We start from the raw sequence: 18,954 nt of genomic DNA on the forward strand, positions 1-18,954 counted from the left end.
GATTTCATTTTTGTCTTTTGACCGTGGTTTCTCTCTTCCTAACTTAATTGTTGCGATTTTCTTTTGTTTTTGTTCTTTTCTCTCTTTGTTTTACATGGCTGGAAACTGTACCACTACCAATGAGTGCTTTTGTTTTCTGTACCATAATGGTCCCTCTCTTCATAAAACCATTTGTATACTGTCGTGTGATTTTTCTTTTTTTTTTTTCTGTCGTTCTTTACATGACGTAGCTTTGGAAAACTGTACCGCTACCAAGGAGTGCAGCGAAAGGACTGTTCAGGGCTACATGGCTCGGTTCGCCGTGCCCGGCATCCTTGAACAAGCACCGACCTGCGAGGACTTCGCTCGGATTCATATCGGCGGACCAATCGGGTTCAGAAATAACGCAACATTTGTATTCTGGGGCAAAGTGAAAGCCTGTCTCGATAGAAGTAATCAAGGTGTGTAAGCACTTCCGCCTTCGTGAGCAACATTAGAAGAAAGTAACGACTACTCTGTACTGAAACTCCAAACTAGATCAAAATTCAGTACAAATATAATGTAAAGTATTTATTATTTGGTACGCGAAGAATGGCATGGAATTGTCACACTTGGAAATTACGCTAGCCGTCATTTTTCCACATTATTTCAAAGGCCAAAGCTGAGTTTAATCAACCTTAATATTTCTTTTTATTCCGTTGTTTCTAAACTTTGTGGAATATATCCGATACATTCGTAATCTTTCTTTAAACCAAATGATACCAATGACGTCATTTTGCATAAATATGCGTGTTGGTGTGTGTGTGTGTGTGTGTGTGTGTGTGTGTGTGTTCGTGTAAGAATTAATGGTACAGGCACAAAGCGCAACAGAATATCACTGTTAGAATACACAATTAGCGTACATAGCATGTACATAGCACATTAACCTGTCGTTTCTACATGGATTCTCATCACCCATACATTTAGCTGGTAGCTATACAACATTCGATCCGACCACTGGAGGGGAAACGTCAATAGCAGTGTCTCCAGGATCACGAAAAGGTAGGATTGTGGATGCTAAAAGTGGCTTCCATAAGTATGTAATTGAACTTGTAATGGATATGACCCTTTTCAAATTTATACTTTGATTAATGAGGAAAAGATTCTTATGATGATACCAATGTAAAATGCAACATATTAAAACGTTTATAATAACATCTTAGAAGCAAGTAAGCGATGACAATACTGTAGGCTTACAAAACGCTCTTTATCAGACTTTGAAGGTAGAGAAGTACTCTAAGTTATTATATTTTTGCTGATTAGGTTAAAACAAAGTAGGGGGCCTATCAAAATTGCGGCCAGTGTGTTGCTATTACACTGCAAAAAGTCCGTTGTTAAATAGTGAACACCGAGCTGGTGTTAAATTTTCGGTGCTCATTTATAATGTTAAATTAACACCCCCAGGTGTCATTTCCAAATTTGAAACTGTTTTTTGAAGAGTTTCTTAGTAACTGCACTTCTTGCTGATTTTTAATTTAAACAAGACGATCAAGAATTTTACATTAAAATACTAGATTTTTGAAAAAATGTGAAAATAAATTTACACCAAAGTAACACCAGCTGGTGTGGTCTCTTATTGAAGCTGGACGGGTGTTAAACCATTGATATTAACACCAACAAATATCAAATCAACACCATGTGGTGTCATTTTTTAATTAACACCAATACAGTGTCAAATTAACACCACGAAGTGTCAAGTGAACACTTCAACACCATCACAGTGCATTTTAAACAAATGTGGGTGTGGTCCTTTATTGAAGTTTGATCGGTGTTAGTTTTTACACCCGTGGTGTTAAATCTAACACCGATGTTTTTACAGTGTAGTGTTGTTGCACGTGCATACATAACTTGATGTTTAGAGCGATATTGTCAGTAAAAATTATTTTCTCTTTGAACTGAATTTATTTCCTCTTCATGGGGTGGAACACCCTGATCAGCAGAGCTGGTTTCCATAGGGGTCCACAAGATTCTGAGTATGAGCACAGAAATATGATTAGTAGATACAAAGTATTGTTTGTCTTCGACCCTTTTTTAACTTAAGACCATACAGATAAACAAAATGACAATAGTGTAGCATGCGGAGAAAATGTTCAGATAACTTGTTAAATTGGTCATCACCAACACGTACCTCATTTTTTATAAGTATAACAATTACACGAAGAAGTTTCGATTGTTCAGTTGCTGTAAAGAGGTTATTTTCTGAAGACAAAATGTAATGAAAGATTGAAAAATTATTATTCAAATAATTATAATTATAATTCAAAGAAAGAGTATAATGTCGGATGAAGAGATAAACAATAATTGCCATAACGTTTCAACATTTTCTACCAGCAGGAGGTTCTCTCTTTAAAAATCGCATCAGGTTCGATAGCCAGTACAGGGTTCACATCTCGAAGAAGCATAAACTAGTATGATTAACAACACAATCAATCCCTTTTGACACCAAGTGTAAAATCCGTTGGGGAAATGATTCTCGAGAGGTTTGGAAAGTACGTGCGAATCCGAACATGATAGTGCTTTCAGCAATAAGAAAAGTAAAAACATCCAGTCACTGGATTTGTGATTCAACTGTGCATTTCGTTGTTGTGAGTTGTCTTTGTCGACTTGTGTAACGAAAAAGAGGATGCATGACTGACTTATCATAATATGATCATGCACAAACTTTAGCTTTTAACCACAATGCGTACTGGCATTTACCTTTTCACAACGACAAAGTAGCTATGAGGCTCAGGATTGTGAATTTGCACTATAAAAAAGGTGAGTGGTGAATATGATAATGATAATGTACCCTTAGTAACTGCGCAAGATTAGCATACAATTATGCAAACTTATGAAAAATTGTTAACATTTGTCGTAGTGGAACTGTGCATGCATGTCGATTGTAACACAATTATCATCACCATGTCTTATTTTTGCTGTTGGTTTTGGCCTTTATATTTGCAATCTAGATGAGGCATGTCCTTGTAATTGTCCCGTGTCTGGTATGATAGCTGTTGTGTCAATCATGGGTGTACTGCTTGCTGTTTCCGTAGCAGTAAATATTCTGCAATTCTACAAACAGACCACAGCTTCCAGTCAAGGTTGGTAGAATGGTATTGTTGTAGGTTCTATTCATTCATAATTATATGCATTATTACCATTATCCTTGTTACTGTTTATCAATATCATTGTTATTATCATTTAACATCTGTATAGTATATATGTATATATATATATATATATACATACATAATATAAAGGTCCTAAGTCCATTTTTTTTTTCAATGAATTAAGGGCCATTGAGAAGAAAGTTCTTCATGTTATAATATATATATATCATTAATATAATTCCGGTTATGTTCAACTGATAAGTATGGGTAGGGGCAGTTCGGGGTCCAGCCTATCGCGTATTTTCAAACGCAGTGTTAAATGGCACACACGAGGTCGCTTTTGTAAAACAAATTGATAACAAATTTCAAAGGTAAAATAAATCAGAGGATAGGGCTACCTAAACATTATGTAATTACCTATTGATAACAAGTAGCCTATATACAGCAATACGGCAGCAATACAATAGTGTGACAATAATTAGAACAAAGTTACATTAAGTAGCACCAGTACCTGTTTCTGCTCTCTTCTTTTTCTTCATAGAGCAAAGTGTATCTGCGAAACACGCAAGGTAAGGAAAGTTGACGTCACCCGTTTTTCTAATTATTTCACTTTTTATATCATAAAAGATCAGCAGCTTCCAGTGGCTGCGGAATGAGGGAGGCCGTTGGGGTGGGGGCTTTTGACAATGCAGACCCCCATCCCCGTCACATAATAATGTGACCCTGTTTCACAAAACCAACAAAAAGTTGCCAAATATGGATTTTAAGTTACGGGCAGATTCTGAAAGACCAGACTTTAGGCTCTGAAATGATGTAAAACCCACTTGATATGGACTCTCATAGCCCGTCTAAATATTGGAAAGAATGCACACAATCTGAGAAAGAGTGTAGTGTAAAAAGAAGCTCTTACGACTAAAGGGATTAAGTATTGGTGGAGAATGAGGATTTGGCTTTTAACTGTTTGCGAGACATCGAGAAATAGTACAGGGCATGCCATTCTGAGAAGAATTCAAAGTTTATTTGATGAAAATCGGCTTTGCTATGACGGGGACATTGAAAAACAAAGTAAAACAAACAAATACATGTACTTTTCTTAGTATTGCTCTGTTTTGGGTATCTCGGCCATTTTAAACCAGTTTCATCATACACGTTAAATTCCGCTTTCAATAAAATGCTCTTTCATATTTCACGAGAGGTTTCTCAGTATTTCACCCAAAAGTCTGAGAAACCTGAAGTTAGGTCTCGACCAAAACTACACTATCCTTTTAATCTTACACCGAGCCGTGCCCTGTGCAAAGAATGGGACAAAACAGGATGTAAAAAAGCAACAACAAGCTTAAAATTTGCATACTGTGTTAATACATTCTATCTATGACCGATGCCAGTTTCAAAGTTAGAGCGTCATTTTTTCAAAAGTTATTAAAGCTGAACGTGAAGAGGGTGAAGAAGGTTTTTTTTTTTTTTTTTTTTTTTTAAAGAAATGAAAAGGATACCTAATCACAACATCCTACATAAACTGGTGCAGAAAAACTCCATTTCCTGTTCGTTTTGTGATCCCAAATTCTTGAATGATGTAGAAGAAATATTGCTCTTTCAGAAAGTACGAAAAGCTTAAGATTGACAATATAGGTTGACCAGTTTCACCTCTATTGAGTCCTCTCGTAGATTCTAAGACGTGCGATTTTTTGTTGGTTTGTGATGCACGGTCACATACTTGTGCTTGCCTCTTCAAAATAAGGAGAGCCCCCCCCCCCCCCCCACCAAAAACACACACACACACACACACGCACATACACATAATGACAACAACTATGAACACCTATAATAGTCCAGGCTAGAAGGCACCCAACCTTGTTTTTTTGATAGATACAATATTTTTTGATGGTTTCTTGTCAATTCGAGGGTGCTGATTCCAAATCCGATTGATGCCACTCGTGTAACCTTGAGCATTTTCAGCAAAATGCAAAAATTCAAAATGGCCACCTGATATGCTAATTCGGCCGTGATAAACACAATAATGTGCATTATATGATAACTTATTCCACCAAACTTTGTACATTTCTGTTCCTAGAGTTACGCCATCTGCCTTCGCAAGAGAATTTTCATTTCATATAGGTTCATTTAGTATTTAAAGCTCTTTTTTTTTATTCAAAATGGCCGCCATTCCTATGCTTATGTACTATATGAATGGCAAAACATATGCATGGAAATATAGAACAAATTTACTGTATTTCCAGTCCCGTACCTACGCTGTCATGAAGTGTTGCTTCTGTATACATATATGTTGGGTGTCACTTACAATATAGAGGGCCTACATGTATATTTGAGCATTTAATATTCATAAACCTTACGATGTTTAACACAATTTCTTATATATTTCATTTTGTCTCAACAACAACTATAAGTTCACTAAACGTCTCGCAAGAAATCAATATACCATCATATTCTACATGGAGGTTGAATATAAAAATGTTATACTAACACAATTAAGAAGCCTAGATGCATGGTATTTATCAAATAATGTTGAAAATGGAGGGGAAGCTAGAAAGCAAAGCTTCTAATATGCATTCCCATAAAACCATATCAACAAAGTACAGAAAAATCCTACACAGTAAGTGCAGAGATATTATGGTTGCAGACAAAAACACATCGGGCATTCAAGACGTACGAAAAATCCTTTCAATGTATTTTCTTTTCCAGCAAGGAGTTGGGGGGGGGTGGGAGGGAGGAGTCCTGAGGCGAGTTTGAAATGGATCATAACCTCCATCACTTTGATATGATATAATTTAGAAGTACCGCCTTCATATTGTCGAGCAAAATTGATTTTCTTCTTGAATTAAAACAACAAAAACTGGTGAAGGCATAAACGAAACTGTCCAAACGCAATACCGTACAAACTATTCATTAAACATCAACCAAGGAGCAATGTGAGATACCTCTTTCAGTTCTCTCACAGTTCCCAGGTGTTGATAATATACACTTTGACATCATGATCTCATTCAGTCTTGTTTTAAAACTAAAACTGCGTTATCTTTATTGTCTTTAAAGAACCCTTTAATTGGATGTTTGGCAGCAGGCGACATCAGCCCCAAATTTGCAGAATTCTCAGGCTACAGATGCATATATTGGTCCTGCAATTGCTTTAATTGCAACCACATCTGGTGATGTTCAGCACTCCCTCACGGGTCAGAGGACGAGTGTTTGCCATAGAAACAGAATGAAGACATTAAGACTTGCTTGATCACCACCCGTTGAAGACCTATGGCTTTGTTGCCAGGCCAGAGACAGTTGTAGGTAACTTGGGTGGTATCAGAGATGACATCCGACCAGCATCTGCACCAACATGTTTTGGGGTCAAAGCTTTTAATTTACGGGAGTGAAATCTAGGCTTGTGGGATTTCAGACGCATTGATGGCAGGTTGTTCAAGGGGGTATTTCATGGAGCGTTTGGTCAGATCTTTTCTTTTTGACAAACTGTTATAAGCTACTAAAATTCTTGCATCTGATTGGCTGAGAGCAACTTTGTCAGACAAATTTGTCAGACAAAACGCTTCATGAAATGCCCCCATGCTATCGTGTTTAGAAGGTCAGGGTATGCGTTGACGGCACTGGTGACACTTGCCATCCTTTCTTTCCAGCGTGAGGGAGAGTGGTCGAGTGCCAGTGAAGGAGGGTAGACTTCCTTAGCCTATGCTTGGAAGGCTTGCCACAGAGGGCTACCTTGAACATAGCGTTGGTAAGATGGAAGGCATGGGTCTGATGATAATCTTATGAAGGTTGGGGCAAAGTCTCCAGAAGGTGAAGTACTCCTCTATTGTCTTCAGATGGGTCAGTACTCGGCTGATGTCATCCAAGGACTTTCTATGAGACGTAAAGTCAAGATCATCTGTAAACTTCCTACATGAAGTGAATGTTATGTCACCATGTAAAAAGAGCTCTAGTGGAGTTAGTTTACAGCCACCATTAAGGAGGCCATCATTCGCAGAGTCCTAACACAGCTAGTTACCTACATGTAGAGCAATCCTGAATCTGCTAGTGCTGAAGATTAAAGACAAACAGTGTGAAGTTGTTATAACACTGCTTTCAGAATGAGGCACCACTGTACAGATCTCAGAGTCTCCCTTGACATCATATATGCAAACACATTCACTTCGAAAAAAAAAAAGATGGTAAAATTCATTTACCATACATAATTCATCTTGGTTAACATGAAAAACTTTTGGGCATTGTTTTCATTTCAAAGATATGACGACAGGAAGTGAGGTGGTTCCTTTTTTTCCACTTTCCCCTGCCTCATGTTCCTTCTTGGATAAGGGGACTGAAAAGTTTGTATGATATCGCTTTTAGATAATGTAGAACAGGACAGGTAATTGGAAATTTCATTTGTGTTATTATTTACGATTCAGCCTTTTAATGCAGTAAATCATAGTGAATATTATGATGTTGAACATCTCAAGGCAAGTAGGTATCAAATGTTCATAATATGTAATGATTCCTGATAAACAATTTTGATGTTGGCGTCAATTCAAGCTTTGGTGGACTTTTCCAAATTCCTAGGGAAAAATTCAGATTTAGGTAGCAAATTTGGATGTTTGCATCAAAAAATAAAACAGTTTTTGTTACTAACAAACTTTTGATTTATAATCAGCACACAAATTGATAAACAGTGTACTTGAGTGACAGAAATAAAAGAAAATTTTGTTTACTTCCATGTACACATATTGTGCGAGGGTATATGAGTGGGATCCATTTTGAAGTTTTGTATAAAGAAGAATATAACAAGCCTAAAAACAATACATTTTCTGTTTGTTTGCTTGTTTGTTTGCTTGTTTTGCTAGTGGCACTCATCAGATTTGCATTGCACATGCAAAACTTGATAAAAGCGTAGGTATGTGACTGAAAATTCGTCTTCTATTTCTAAGCATATTAAGTTGTCATTCATATAGTACATGAGTATAGGAGTGGCGGCCATTTTGAATTGAAAATAAGCTTGAAATAGTAAATGTACCTCTTCAAATGAAACATTTCGTGCATGTGCGAGTAGAATTACTCAAGGAACAAAACTTTAAAAAACTTTGATGGAATAATTGGTCATTAAATTGACATAACTGGGATTACAATGGCCAAATTAGCATATCTGGCGGCCATTTTGCATTTTTGCATTTTGCCGAAAATGCTCAAGGTTACGCGAGTGGCATCAATCGGATTTGGAATCAGCACCCTCGAATTGACAAGAAAGCATCAAAAAACATTGTATATATTAAAAAACAAGGTTAGGTGCACTTTCTATGGAGCCTAGCCGGGACTATAAGTTCAACCTCCAAAATCCCGCTGTAGCTCATACATTATTGTCCAGTCTAAGTTTTCTCACGTCATAAGGTGGTGTAAGTTCAAAATTACTCAATTTACACTTCATCAATGTTGCCCTTGTTTGTACTATAGGACAGACATACCTGGAGACAACGATAACAGCGTCTATGAGATGATCGAATGCGGAAGCAAAGGTAGAGTGTCGCCTTTTTACACACAATATCGTTTTTGTTTTAAATTCACTAAATGGTCCTTCATAGCCATTACTTAATCGTGTTTGTGTATATCTATGTTTGCTTGTTTTGTTTTGTTTTTGCATGTATGATCCCATTTGTAAGTGAAGAATAATATCTATTTAAGACATAATGAATCAATGTTTTTCCCTTTGTGACCGTGCATCACAAATCAACAAAATGTCGCACGCCCTGATTACTTGAGTATAGTCACAATAAGTAACATATATAGGCCAACCTAGTCAATCTTGACTTTGACATATTTTCATAAGAATTAATTTTCTTCTACATTATTCTGAAGTTTGGGACCATGAAACGAATAGAAAAAAAAAGTTTACTTATATAACATTTTAGGGTAAAGGTGTGATTATAGGTATGTCTTAGAGGCCCCTTTTTATTTCTCAGAAACCCTGTAAATGCTCTACACCTCCAACCTTTGAAGGGATGATGGTACTGCTTTGAAATGTAGTCTTAGCTATATAGGCTAATGTGATAATAAAGCACGTTCAATTTTAGCTTAATCTGATTATCTCTTCATTGTTGTTGAAATGGAGATTACTTCCTGTTTTTTGTCTCATCCATTGCACAGAGCGCAGCTTGGTAAAGATTGAGCACGTGAATAAACATTATACTTAAGAGCAATCTTTTCTAATGTACGCAGTTTTGCAGAGAGCATGCATTCCTTCCAAGATTTACATTATGTTAGGAGAGCCCATCTGAATTGAATTACACATCATTGTATAACCTAATTTAGGCTCTTTTAGAACTTGTCGAATCTGATCTTCACTAGAAATCAATGTTAGCGACTTTTTTTTTACAGTTTTGTGATGCAGGGTCTGATCGTACTTGGTAAGGACACTGTAACGAATTATACATGTACAAGTATGGATTTATGTAAGCGTATGTGTCTGTGTTTCTAGTTGTGATTGGCATATTTGAAGACAGATGTGAAGTCAAGTGACAGGTCAGTTTTAGTATTATTACACATGATTTATATATATATATATATATATATATATATATGTATATATATATATATATATATATATATATATATACATATTTGATGAAGTCAGAGGGTGTTTCTGATTATTTGGCATACTATGAAGCCTTTCAACAGTAATTACAAAACAATTACAAGCCAGCTTAACATGTATTCATGTGTTGTGGCGGAAGGACTTCACCAGGGGTTGCTTTTTTTTTTCCTTTTTTTTTTGAGGGGGGGGGGTCTCAAACTAAAAAAAAAATGTTATCAGAAAGATGTCAGCATAATTTTCTTAACTTGACAGGTAATGCTGTATATGAACCACTTACACCAAGCTCCGCTGCAGTTCAAGCTGAAAACTTGACGTTCTTTTCTCGGCTTGGTTCCATCGGACTGGGGAAGTTTGGCGATGTCTGGAAGGGTGACTTTAACACAAAACAGGGAGTGGCTTCGGTAGCCTTGAGGCAGATCACAGGTTATAACTACAACTGTTTTCATGAAATTACCAGATATTTGTTGTTTTGTTTTATTTTTGCATCTTTAATAAATCTGATATGAAACAAAAGTCAATTGATCAAAGTTCTTTTAAGATTCAAGATTCAACTTTATTTTCACTTCCATCAAATAAACAAAGAAATTATATACATTGCATATGTAGAGGATAATTGTAATACTTGCGGAACGTAATTTGACAATGTACATGTGAAAATGAGAAGTAGATGCAATTACATCTTTGTTAATATATATACATAAAGCGTATAATACAAGTCAACTAAGGATGAGGATGTAAGTGGAGGGTCTCACTAAGAAGCAGAGCTTGTACGATATGGGACCCTCAGAAAATACACAAGACAGCAATATAAAACAAAATAAAACGAACCGATGTCAACTGACATCAAGACGATTGGGAAGGGAAAAAAACAGAAAAGGAAAAAAAAAGAAAAAAGGAAAAAAAAAAAGGAAAAAAAGGGGAAAAACTACAGCACGTGCCATCTTGGACGCAAGCAATCTAGATTCCATAATGTGAAATAAGTGATGAAATACAAGCTGGATTGAATATAATGCAAAACATTTTTATACGTAATTATGTTGGTAAGAATGCAGGAGAAAAAGAGAATAGACACATCGTTATATTTAGAACACAGACAGGAACATAATTAGAAGGAGGACTTATGTAAAAAAAGAGTGAGGACTTGACTGAGATGATAAAGGGAAACTAACTCGGTTGGATGTTGTAAGATTTCAATAAAAATAATTTTAATTTATTCTTGAAGGAGTTCAGAGATTGAGCTGCTGTAATATTGTTGTGAAGTGAATTCCATTCTTGATTAATTTATTCGAAGCTGATATGTAGGAGGTAAAGCATCGGTTCATGATGGTACAAAATGAAGACGAGCAGGTGTCATTCTAAGAATTTGTAATGTATATTAAAATTAATATCATTCAACTGCGATTAAAATACAAATTTTGCGCTTTGAAGAAATATGATTGAAATATTTGAAACCCTTATGATAAGCAGACGCTTGACGAGGACAACGTTACGGTAAATAAACATTCTGCAGTACTACAAAATAATGCATTATGAAATCCCTACTGACTATTAGTGTATGAATATACAGTTTTGCATGGTTAAAAAAGAAATGAAGACTATTCGTGCTTTCTTGCAAAAAAAAAAGAAGAGAAAAGCAAGCAATCACATAATTAGCGAAATTATCTAATTGCAAGCCATGTATCTGTTTATCATTGTTTCTGCATCTTTTTTTTTATTGAATAGAAGAACAGTTTAATGTGGCCTGGTATAGAGAATTTGCAGATGTCCTTCACAGTTGTTGTGCATAAGGAAACTCTTTAGATAAATGACAGGTCTTGAAGGAATAATGTTGGAATTTGTGATACCAAACGTCATATTTCCTGATTGACTCTATAAAACTCAATTTCTCTGGTCGAACATTTTTGTAAACCTTATGTTATGGAAACATGATGTTTATAGATATTAACTCTTTATGTGCCATGGTGGAAAGCCCCTGTGTGCCACGTTATTCTGAGACACGAAGATAGTCATACTTGAGAAAGAATTCTGTTTTTCCAATCTGTATAACTTCTACAAATTTCTGTTAAGCTGGACATAATAGTGAGTAACATTAAAGAGGAATGCCAAACTTTGCTTCCATATACAATATATAACAATTCTATTTCAATTTTTCTTTTGAATTACCAGTTGCTACATTACTGTAAAGGAATGACTTTTGCACATAAAATAGTGACTGGAACTTAAAGTGTGCATGCAAAATTTAGTTGGAAACACCGCTTGATAGTCATTCACCACATAGAATGCAAGCCGTATGTGAGAGGAACAAAAACGCGAGAAACGCTTTGATTGTACCGCGGGATTAGCGATTTATCGATCGGTTTTGGCGGCTTTGTTTGTTGAGCAGAATGTGCGAAGTTGGCACGCCGTCGACTGGGTCGGACATGCGAACGTGGCACATAAAGAGTTAATGATAGATTGTTTTGTTCCTTAAGTTTAATGCAGCCTTTCTAATCATCAAAATATTTTACCTCATATTTCTGCTGTACAGAAAAGGTTCCAGACCTTTTGCAGATGGTGGAATATTTGCAAAAACTCCCAAACCATCAAAATACTGTGACGTGTCTGGGATACTGTGAAGAATATCGTAAGTATTATCAATTTATTCCTACAAAAACATTTAAAATGTTGTGAATCAGGCGTAGTGCATAAGAAGTTAAAATAAAAAAAAGATAAAACATTTTCATTAAGTGTATTAAAACAACTTAGATATTACTGATTTGCTTAAAATAATTATGTTTGCAATATTTAAGAAAAAAAGAGCCAAAATTATTGGTAAAATTGTTCAGCATTCAAAACCTTTGTATTAATTTCTGCGATACTAAACAATACACGTCATGCAGGCACTATCGTACACGAATTTGTTGCTGGTGGGACACTGCTGACTTATCTACAGTCTCCGAAATCTTTCTACGGGAACATCAAGCGACCAAGGCCCCGCTTTGATGAGTCCAAGTTACTGAAGTACGCCTGGCAGGTGGCCAAGGGGATGGAATTTCTTGCGTCCAACAAGGTGATTACACATGAAAAGCCAATTTTTATCTGTTTGATATGGGCAACTGACGCAGACGTACAAATTGTTCATAATTTTTGTACGTTTTTCATTTGTCATGAGCAAACAGTTTCATATAGCCTGCAAAGGAATAACCTAGACGTTGTTATACGCCCAGCTTTGTGAAATTGTGACGATAATAGCATTTTTTAAACACGGGCAAAAATATGTTGCCTGCGTAAGCGAACTTCATTTCATTGCAATGTCAACAACAAAGGAGTATTCTGACATAATGACACTTGCAATTGAACAAATTTAATACAACCAGACATAATGAGGAAAGCTACTGATGTAATAAATGAACTTAAGTAGCATTTGTTCGAAGAAAAAAAAACTGCATTTACAATGAATATGATTTCAGGACGATTTATAACAAAACAACTTTTTTTTCAGAAATGGAAGAAGCTGCTAAAAAGTAGAACCGTAATTTTTGATACAAGCTAACAAGCTGTCCTTGAATTTCAGTTTAAGAACAAACACACACACATACACACAAGCATATACCTGTAGACGCGTACTTGATGACTTCTTTTCTTGAAATCTACCCCTACAAGCATCTGCTTTTCTGTAGGTTCCTCCACATTTTATTTTTCTTGCATACTATATAGGTACTCCATAAACAGGATTAAAGCGTATACTGTATTTCTTGTCCATTTTGTTTTGACCTTTCCACCAGCGTAGGAAAAATGATGAAGTAAATAACATTCCCCGATGCCTGTTACTCATATGCTCCTGATGTACATGTATTGCCATAGACCACACAGAACTGTCAGTATTCCCTTGTGTGCCTTTGCTCTTGCCACGGTCATTCCTTCATTTTGTCGGCCTCCTGATGTTGTCAATCTATTCTGTTTTCTTACGTCCTGGCCTGGCCTTCCCTTCCACCTCTCCTTCTATCCCTGTTGCGGATCCACAGGGGGCGCACCGGGCGCGCACCCCCTCTTCATTTTTGTTTAAAACAAAAGAAATACAAAGAAAAAATGAGGGGGTGCGTGCGCGACCTTTAAAGGCCCCCCTTTACGGAATTCCTGAATCCGTCCCTGTATACTGTCACCTGATCGACGTTTCCAATGTCCATATTTACACAGCTTCTTCTTCCTTAACTTGGGCAAGCAGAACATGTTCTCCTGAAACTTCTACTCTTTGGCGGATCCATGTATTGGTATTCATTGTCTTTCCAGTTCACCTGAAGCATTCTACGTCACACCCAAAGCTCAAATGATTGTATCATCTTCATGTGGCTCGTTTGCTTTAATGTCCAACTTAATGCATCATAGAGGGCTATGCTCCACTAATCCACAGATTTTCCTGTGATGCTTTTTTTTTTTCAGTATCATCATTTCTTATCAAAATATTCATGGCTTAATATCAACCTTAGATTATCCATGGACACCTTTGTGCACACAACATTCTGATGACGGAAGACAGGATTTGTAAGATTTCTGATTATGGGATGACGTCATTCATGTCACCCGCTGGAAATGTAAGTATTAATGAAGCATTCTGCGTGAATGGAAATGTGCAAAAGTCGTTCCTTTATTCAAAAGGCGGCAAGGAAACAGAGTTAGCAAACTATCGACCTATTTCCATTCTACCGGTTTTGTCTAAGGTCATTGAAAGAATTGTTCATTCTCAAGTCACCAAATACCTGTCTGAATACTCTATTTTGTCTACTGATCAGTCGGGGTTTCGACGCGGTCACTCCACTACCACAGCTTTGTTAAATGTTACCGAAAATTTATTGTCCATCCAGTATGGATAAAGGACTGGTTTCTGGGCTTGTAACATTAGATTTGAAAAAGGCCTTTGATATGGTCGACCACACAATAATGGTTAAAAAGTTAAGATTATATGGGTTTGACCACACAAGCCTGTTGTGGTTTACGAATTATTTGAAAGGAAGAATGCAAAGAACAGAAGTGAATGGTGCCATGTCTCACCCTGCTCCTGTTGTGTATGGGGTGCCACAAGGCTCGATACTGGGGCCGGTATTATTTTTACTTTGTTATAAACGATATTACTCACACGGGCAAACATTGTGAATTATCTCTTTATGCAGATGATACATGTATGCATTTTTCCTCTAATAATCCTGTTGAAATGACAAGATGTATAAATCAAGATTTGAAAGAGATTTCTACGTGGTTGACAGCGAATAACCTGGTTTTGAATGCTGATAAATCAGAATATATGATTTGGGGTTCCAGGAAGAAGTTGAAGTATTTTCATGATTCTGGTATTATTCTTCAAATAAATGGTATACGATTGAAAGAAGTATATAAATGTAAAATTTCAGGAGTTGTATTTGATCCAAACCTTACATGGAAACTTCACGTGGATTATATAAGAGGGAAAATTTTGAGAAATTTGTTCCTACTGAGGAAAATCCGGTTTTGTGTGAATTTCAAAGTTGCAAAAATGTTGTATTTTTCTATTATTCAATCTCATCTGGATTATTGCTCACCAGTATGGAGTAATGCTGCAAATTCTACTTTGAATAGGCTGTTCGTTTTACAGAAGAGGGCTTTATGTATTGTTTTAAAGGTAGATAATATAGAAAGAACCTCGATATTGTTTAGTAAGTCAGGTATTTATTCAATATATGTTCGTTGGAAAAGAGTAAATGTGATTTTGTTGCATAAATGTTTGTACGGCTTTGCACCACAACATCTTACGTCAAGAATACATTTAAAAGAACACAGTTGTAAACTCCGTAATTCTCAGGTTCAAATTTGGTTACCCAAACCTTAAAAAAAAAAATGAAAAGAAGTTTTTTTTTTTATATGCAAGTTCAGGTTTATTCAATTCATTGTCATTGTTCACCCGAAACTCAAAAGATATACATTGTTTTTGTAAGAAGATGAAAAATGAGATCCAGACTTCTTAAGTTGCAATTTGATATATTTGTATTCATATTCTTAATATTTTTGTTTTATTGTTTTATTTATTATTTGGTCACCGGTTCCAAGTTTCCTGTTTTAGATATCCCCCTTCCTCATAATATATATACACACACACTCAAATACTTTTTTGTTGTCGTTGATTAGTATTTTGGTCAGGTATGTAGTTGTGTTAAGTTTAGTTCTCTGAGCATATCTCTATCGTTTTTGTCCGGCTATTTCTATTACTGCCATTATTTTATTATATGATATTAATATGTCGACTGTGAGTCATTTGTGTATTTTTTTTCTATTTGCTACTGAAATAATTTTGATGAATTTATTAATTTGTCGACTGCAAGTCACCTTTTTAAATTTTTTCAATGATTTCATACCCACGTTGTACAAGTTCAAATGTGTATTTATCGCTGTTGTTGTTTTTTATATGAATTTTATATGTATGTCAAGTGGACCCCTTTGAAAATCAGCTGTGCTGAAAGGGCTATCCACCCTACTGCTGGAAATAAATAAATAAAAGAAAATAAATAAAAGAAAAGACACCATACACAGTACTTGCTCTGCTAGATAGGTGTAGATTTGTGTAACTATTATAACATAAGCCACTTGCCACTCGTTTTATTTTTTTTTCCTAATCAATTTTTGATTTTCCAGACACGTTGGATGTCACCGGAAGGAATGCAGAATAAAAATTGGTCGTTAGAGGGCGATGTTTGGTCCTACGGAATCCTTCTTTGGGAAATCGTCACTCTAGGTAAGACGTATAGGGACTATATGATTATGTATAACATACTTCATTTTTCAACAGCACAACATTCATAAATTTCGATCTAACCTAAAGAAAACTGATAATATATTGAATTAATAACAGTAATTCGTATAGACAATTATGTATCATAATGATTGTATACACGAAGAATTTTGTATAATGACACTTTTAAATGAAAGAAGGATAATTATTCAGAGGGGTGAAGGTTCAGATTCGAGTTTCTTCACTATGTCTCCCTCTACAAATTAAGTTTGTAGAGGGAGACAAAGTGAGGAAACGCGAATCTGAATGACACTTTTGTTGACTTAGCTTCCAAAGTCAATTGAGATTATCAAATTAGTGTGCATGAATATCCTTGAGACACGTGACTTATTATATGTGTATTCAATGAGAAGGCGCAATTAGAGGAAAGAGTATTATGTCAAACTAGCTAGCAACAAAATACTTGGAAAAACAGAAACTGTTACGTAGAGTACTACAATTAGAATATGCACGTGTATCTTCCTTTTTTTTTCTCTGTCGTCTTCTCTGCCTCTCTTCAAGGAGCAAGACCATATCCCAAAATGACGATGGACATGGTGAAGGAACAGGTTTCCAACGGCTACAAGATGCCACGCCCTTCTCACTGTGGTGAAGAATTGTGAGTAAATTATCTCGACTTCCACTTTGATTGGAGATAGATGTATGGAATGTGTGTGTCTGTCTGTCTGTGTGTGTTTGTGTGTGTTTGCCTTTGTTCGTTGACGAGAATTACCATTGATTCCTGCAGCTGCCCTACACCGAATCCGCCTAGATGCGACACTTTAGAGATAGCAGCTGCACACTTCACTTAATTCAAAGACAAATCAGTGCGGAAACAAATATTGGTCATTAAAAGATATTTTAATTGTTTACTTTTTTCCTCGCCTAGATACTCTATAATGACCAGCTGCTGGGAAATGGAACCGGAAAAGAGATGCTCTTACTACGTCATTCAGAGGAAACTTGAACCGATTATGGAAGTGTTTCACGACGTCGTAAGCTATCATACTTGTTTTATTTATTATTTCTTTTTTCACTATCATAGTGAAAAGTGTTGAGTGTATTATACTCATCATGTTCATAATCTTATCTTTTACACAATTTGTTTATCAGGGGGCGATATAATGATGATTGTAATGCCAATCCAGCAGTTGACGAACTGTTTATTTCACTTACTAGTAAATGCAGTTGTATCTTGCTAAAAACACAAAACATTCTCCAGTTCAATTGACTTTCTTAACCACGAGCCTGGACAAAAATGAAAGAAAGGGAAGAAAAAAAAATCAAATAACATCTGCCCATAAGCAAGTGAGCCACGCATGATTCTGCTTTTCCGTTTATTCAGTGATTTTTCGTAAAAAGATACTTTTAAACTCTTCATATGACTTCTAATATAAATTCAAGCTGGCTTATACCTGCATATTGCTTATGATCTTATGCTTTGAAATATTGTTTTCATTAAAAATAAAAGAAAAACAAGTGTAAAAATAGTACGACTTAACATTATGTGGGAGCGTATTGATTATACACAACGGAAGTATATTAAGTGAACCTTATCTCGGGAAATTATGTCATTACTATAATGACAACGGTTGGACGTTATATCACTTGTGATTTTCATTGATATTGCCATACATCTATCATTGATAGATCAAAGATAATAATTCAAATATTTTTTCACTAAAACGATTTTTTTTTTTCAACTCAAATGTGCTTATTTTGCTCTTTCCAGGAATACCTGTCACTCCAGAACTTGGATGAGAAATTGTATGACTTTGTGGCGGATATGACAGTCTAGACGTCCATAATGATGGAAAAGCCATTTCCGTGAAATTCGTGACATTCTTTTTTTTTTTTTTTAAGACGCCAACTGTGGTTTCAGATATTGTTATACATTACGGGATGCGTGTATGACAGTGACTGTTAATGCCCTCTTCATGTCTTAAGTGACCTACGTTACATTTCTATTTGTGACCCATCAAAAAAAAAAAAAAAAAAAAGTCGCCAGACACAGATTTTTTTTTTTTTTTTGTTAAGGAGAGATTCTGAAAGAGAAGACTACTCTAAGCTTTAAAATGATGTATAGCTTAATTGAAATGGACTCTCCTATCCTATCTAAATATTGGAAAGAAAGCACACACTCTGGAAAAGTGTGAACTGAGAAAAGAGGCACTGAAGTACATGGTCTATTCATTCATTCATTCGTTCATTCATGTTTTTATTTTGATTTACAGTCAATATACATACATTTGTAGGTAATACAATCGTCAAATTATAATATATCTTGTAGCATATAATGCATCTTGTTTCATAAAGGACTTAGTGGAAACGAAAAAGCGTTTAATCTTCTCCAAACAGTGACCCGTTGACCCGTTTCACCATTTTGAGTCCTCACGTGAAATTATGGGGTGCGATTTTATTATTTTTTTTTTGTGATGCACGGTCACATTTGTGAGTACTACTGAGAATAGGCAGCATTCAAACATAAACGT

At 35.7% G+C, this 18,954-nt stretch overlaps 1 protein-coding gene across 1 annotated transcript; it reads left to right on the forward strand.

Annotated features, from left to right (window-relative positions):
• The first annotated feature begins 994 nt into the window (after positions 1-994).
• LOC140229907 (tyrosine kinase receptor Cad96Ca-like) lies at positions 995-18,260 on the forward strand. Its single transcript, XM_072310104.1, has 13 exons — positions 995-1,020; positions 2,967-3,098; positions 3,649-3,676; positions 8,550-8,611; positions 9,940-10,110; positions 12,215-12,310; positions 12,567-12,736; positions 14,154-14,258; positions 14,646-14,648; positions 16,327-16,426; positions 16,985-17,081; positions 17,352-17,454; positions 18,195-18,260. Exons 2-13 carry the CDS (start codon positions 3,002-3,004, stop codon positions 18,258-18,260), a joined length of 1,098 nt encoding a protein of 365 aa, XP_072166205.1. The 5' UTR covers positions 995-1,020; positions 2,967-3,001.
• Positions 18,261-18,954: the final 694 nt, after the last annotated feature.

This window comes from Diadema setosum, chromosome 6 (genome assembly GCF_964275005.1).
Source record: "Diadema setosum chromosome 6, eeDiaSeto1, whole genome shotgun sequence".
Lineage (NCBI taxonomy): Eukaryota > Metazoa > Echinodermata > Echinoidea > Diadematoida > Diadematidae > Diadema > Diadema setosum.

What these genes read in the sequence shown, in the direction of transcription:
- LOC140229907 (XM_072310104.1), top strand. Translation starts at nt 3,002, where the DNA reads ATGATAGCTGTTGTGTCAATCATGGGTGTACTGCTTGCTGTTTCCGTA. An exon ending in GGGATACTGTGAAGAATATC is followed by an intron (nt 12,311 to 12,566) that starts GTAAGTATTATC and finishes CACGTCATGCAG; the next exon opens with GCACTATCGTACACGAATTT. An exon ending in TTGGGAAATCGTCACTCTAG is followed by an intron (nt 16,427 to 16,984) that starts GTAAGACGTATA and finishes CCTCTCTTCAAG; the next exon opens with GAGCAAGACCATATCCCAAA.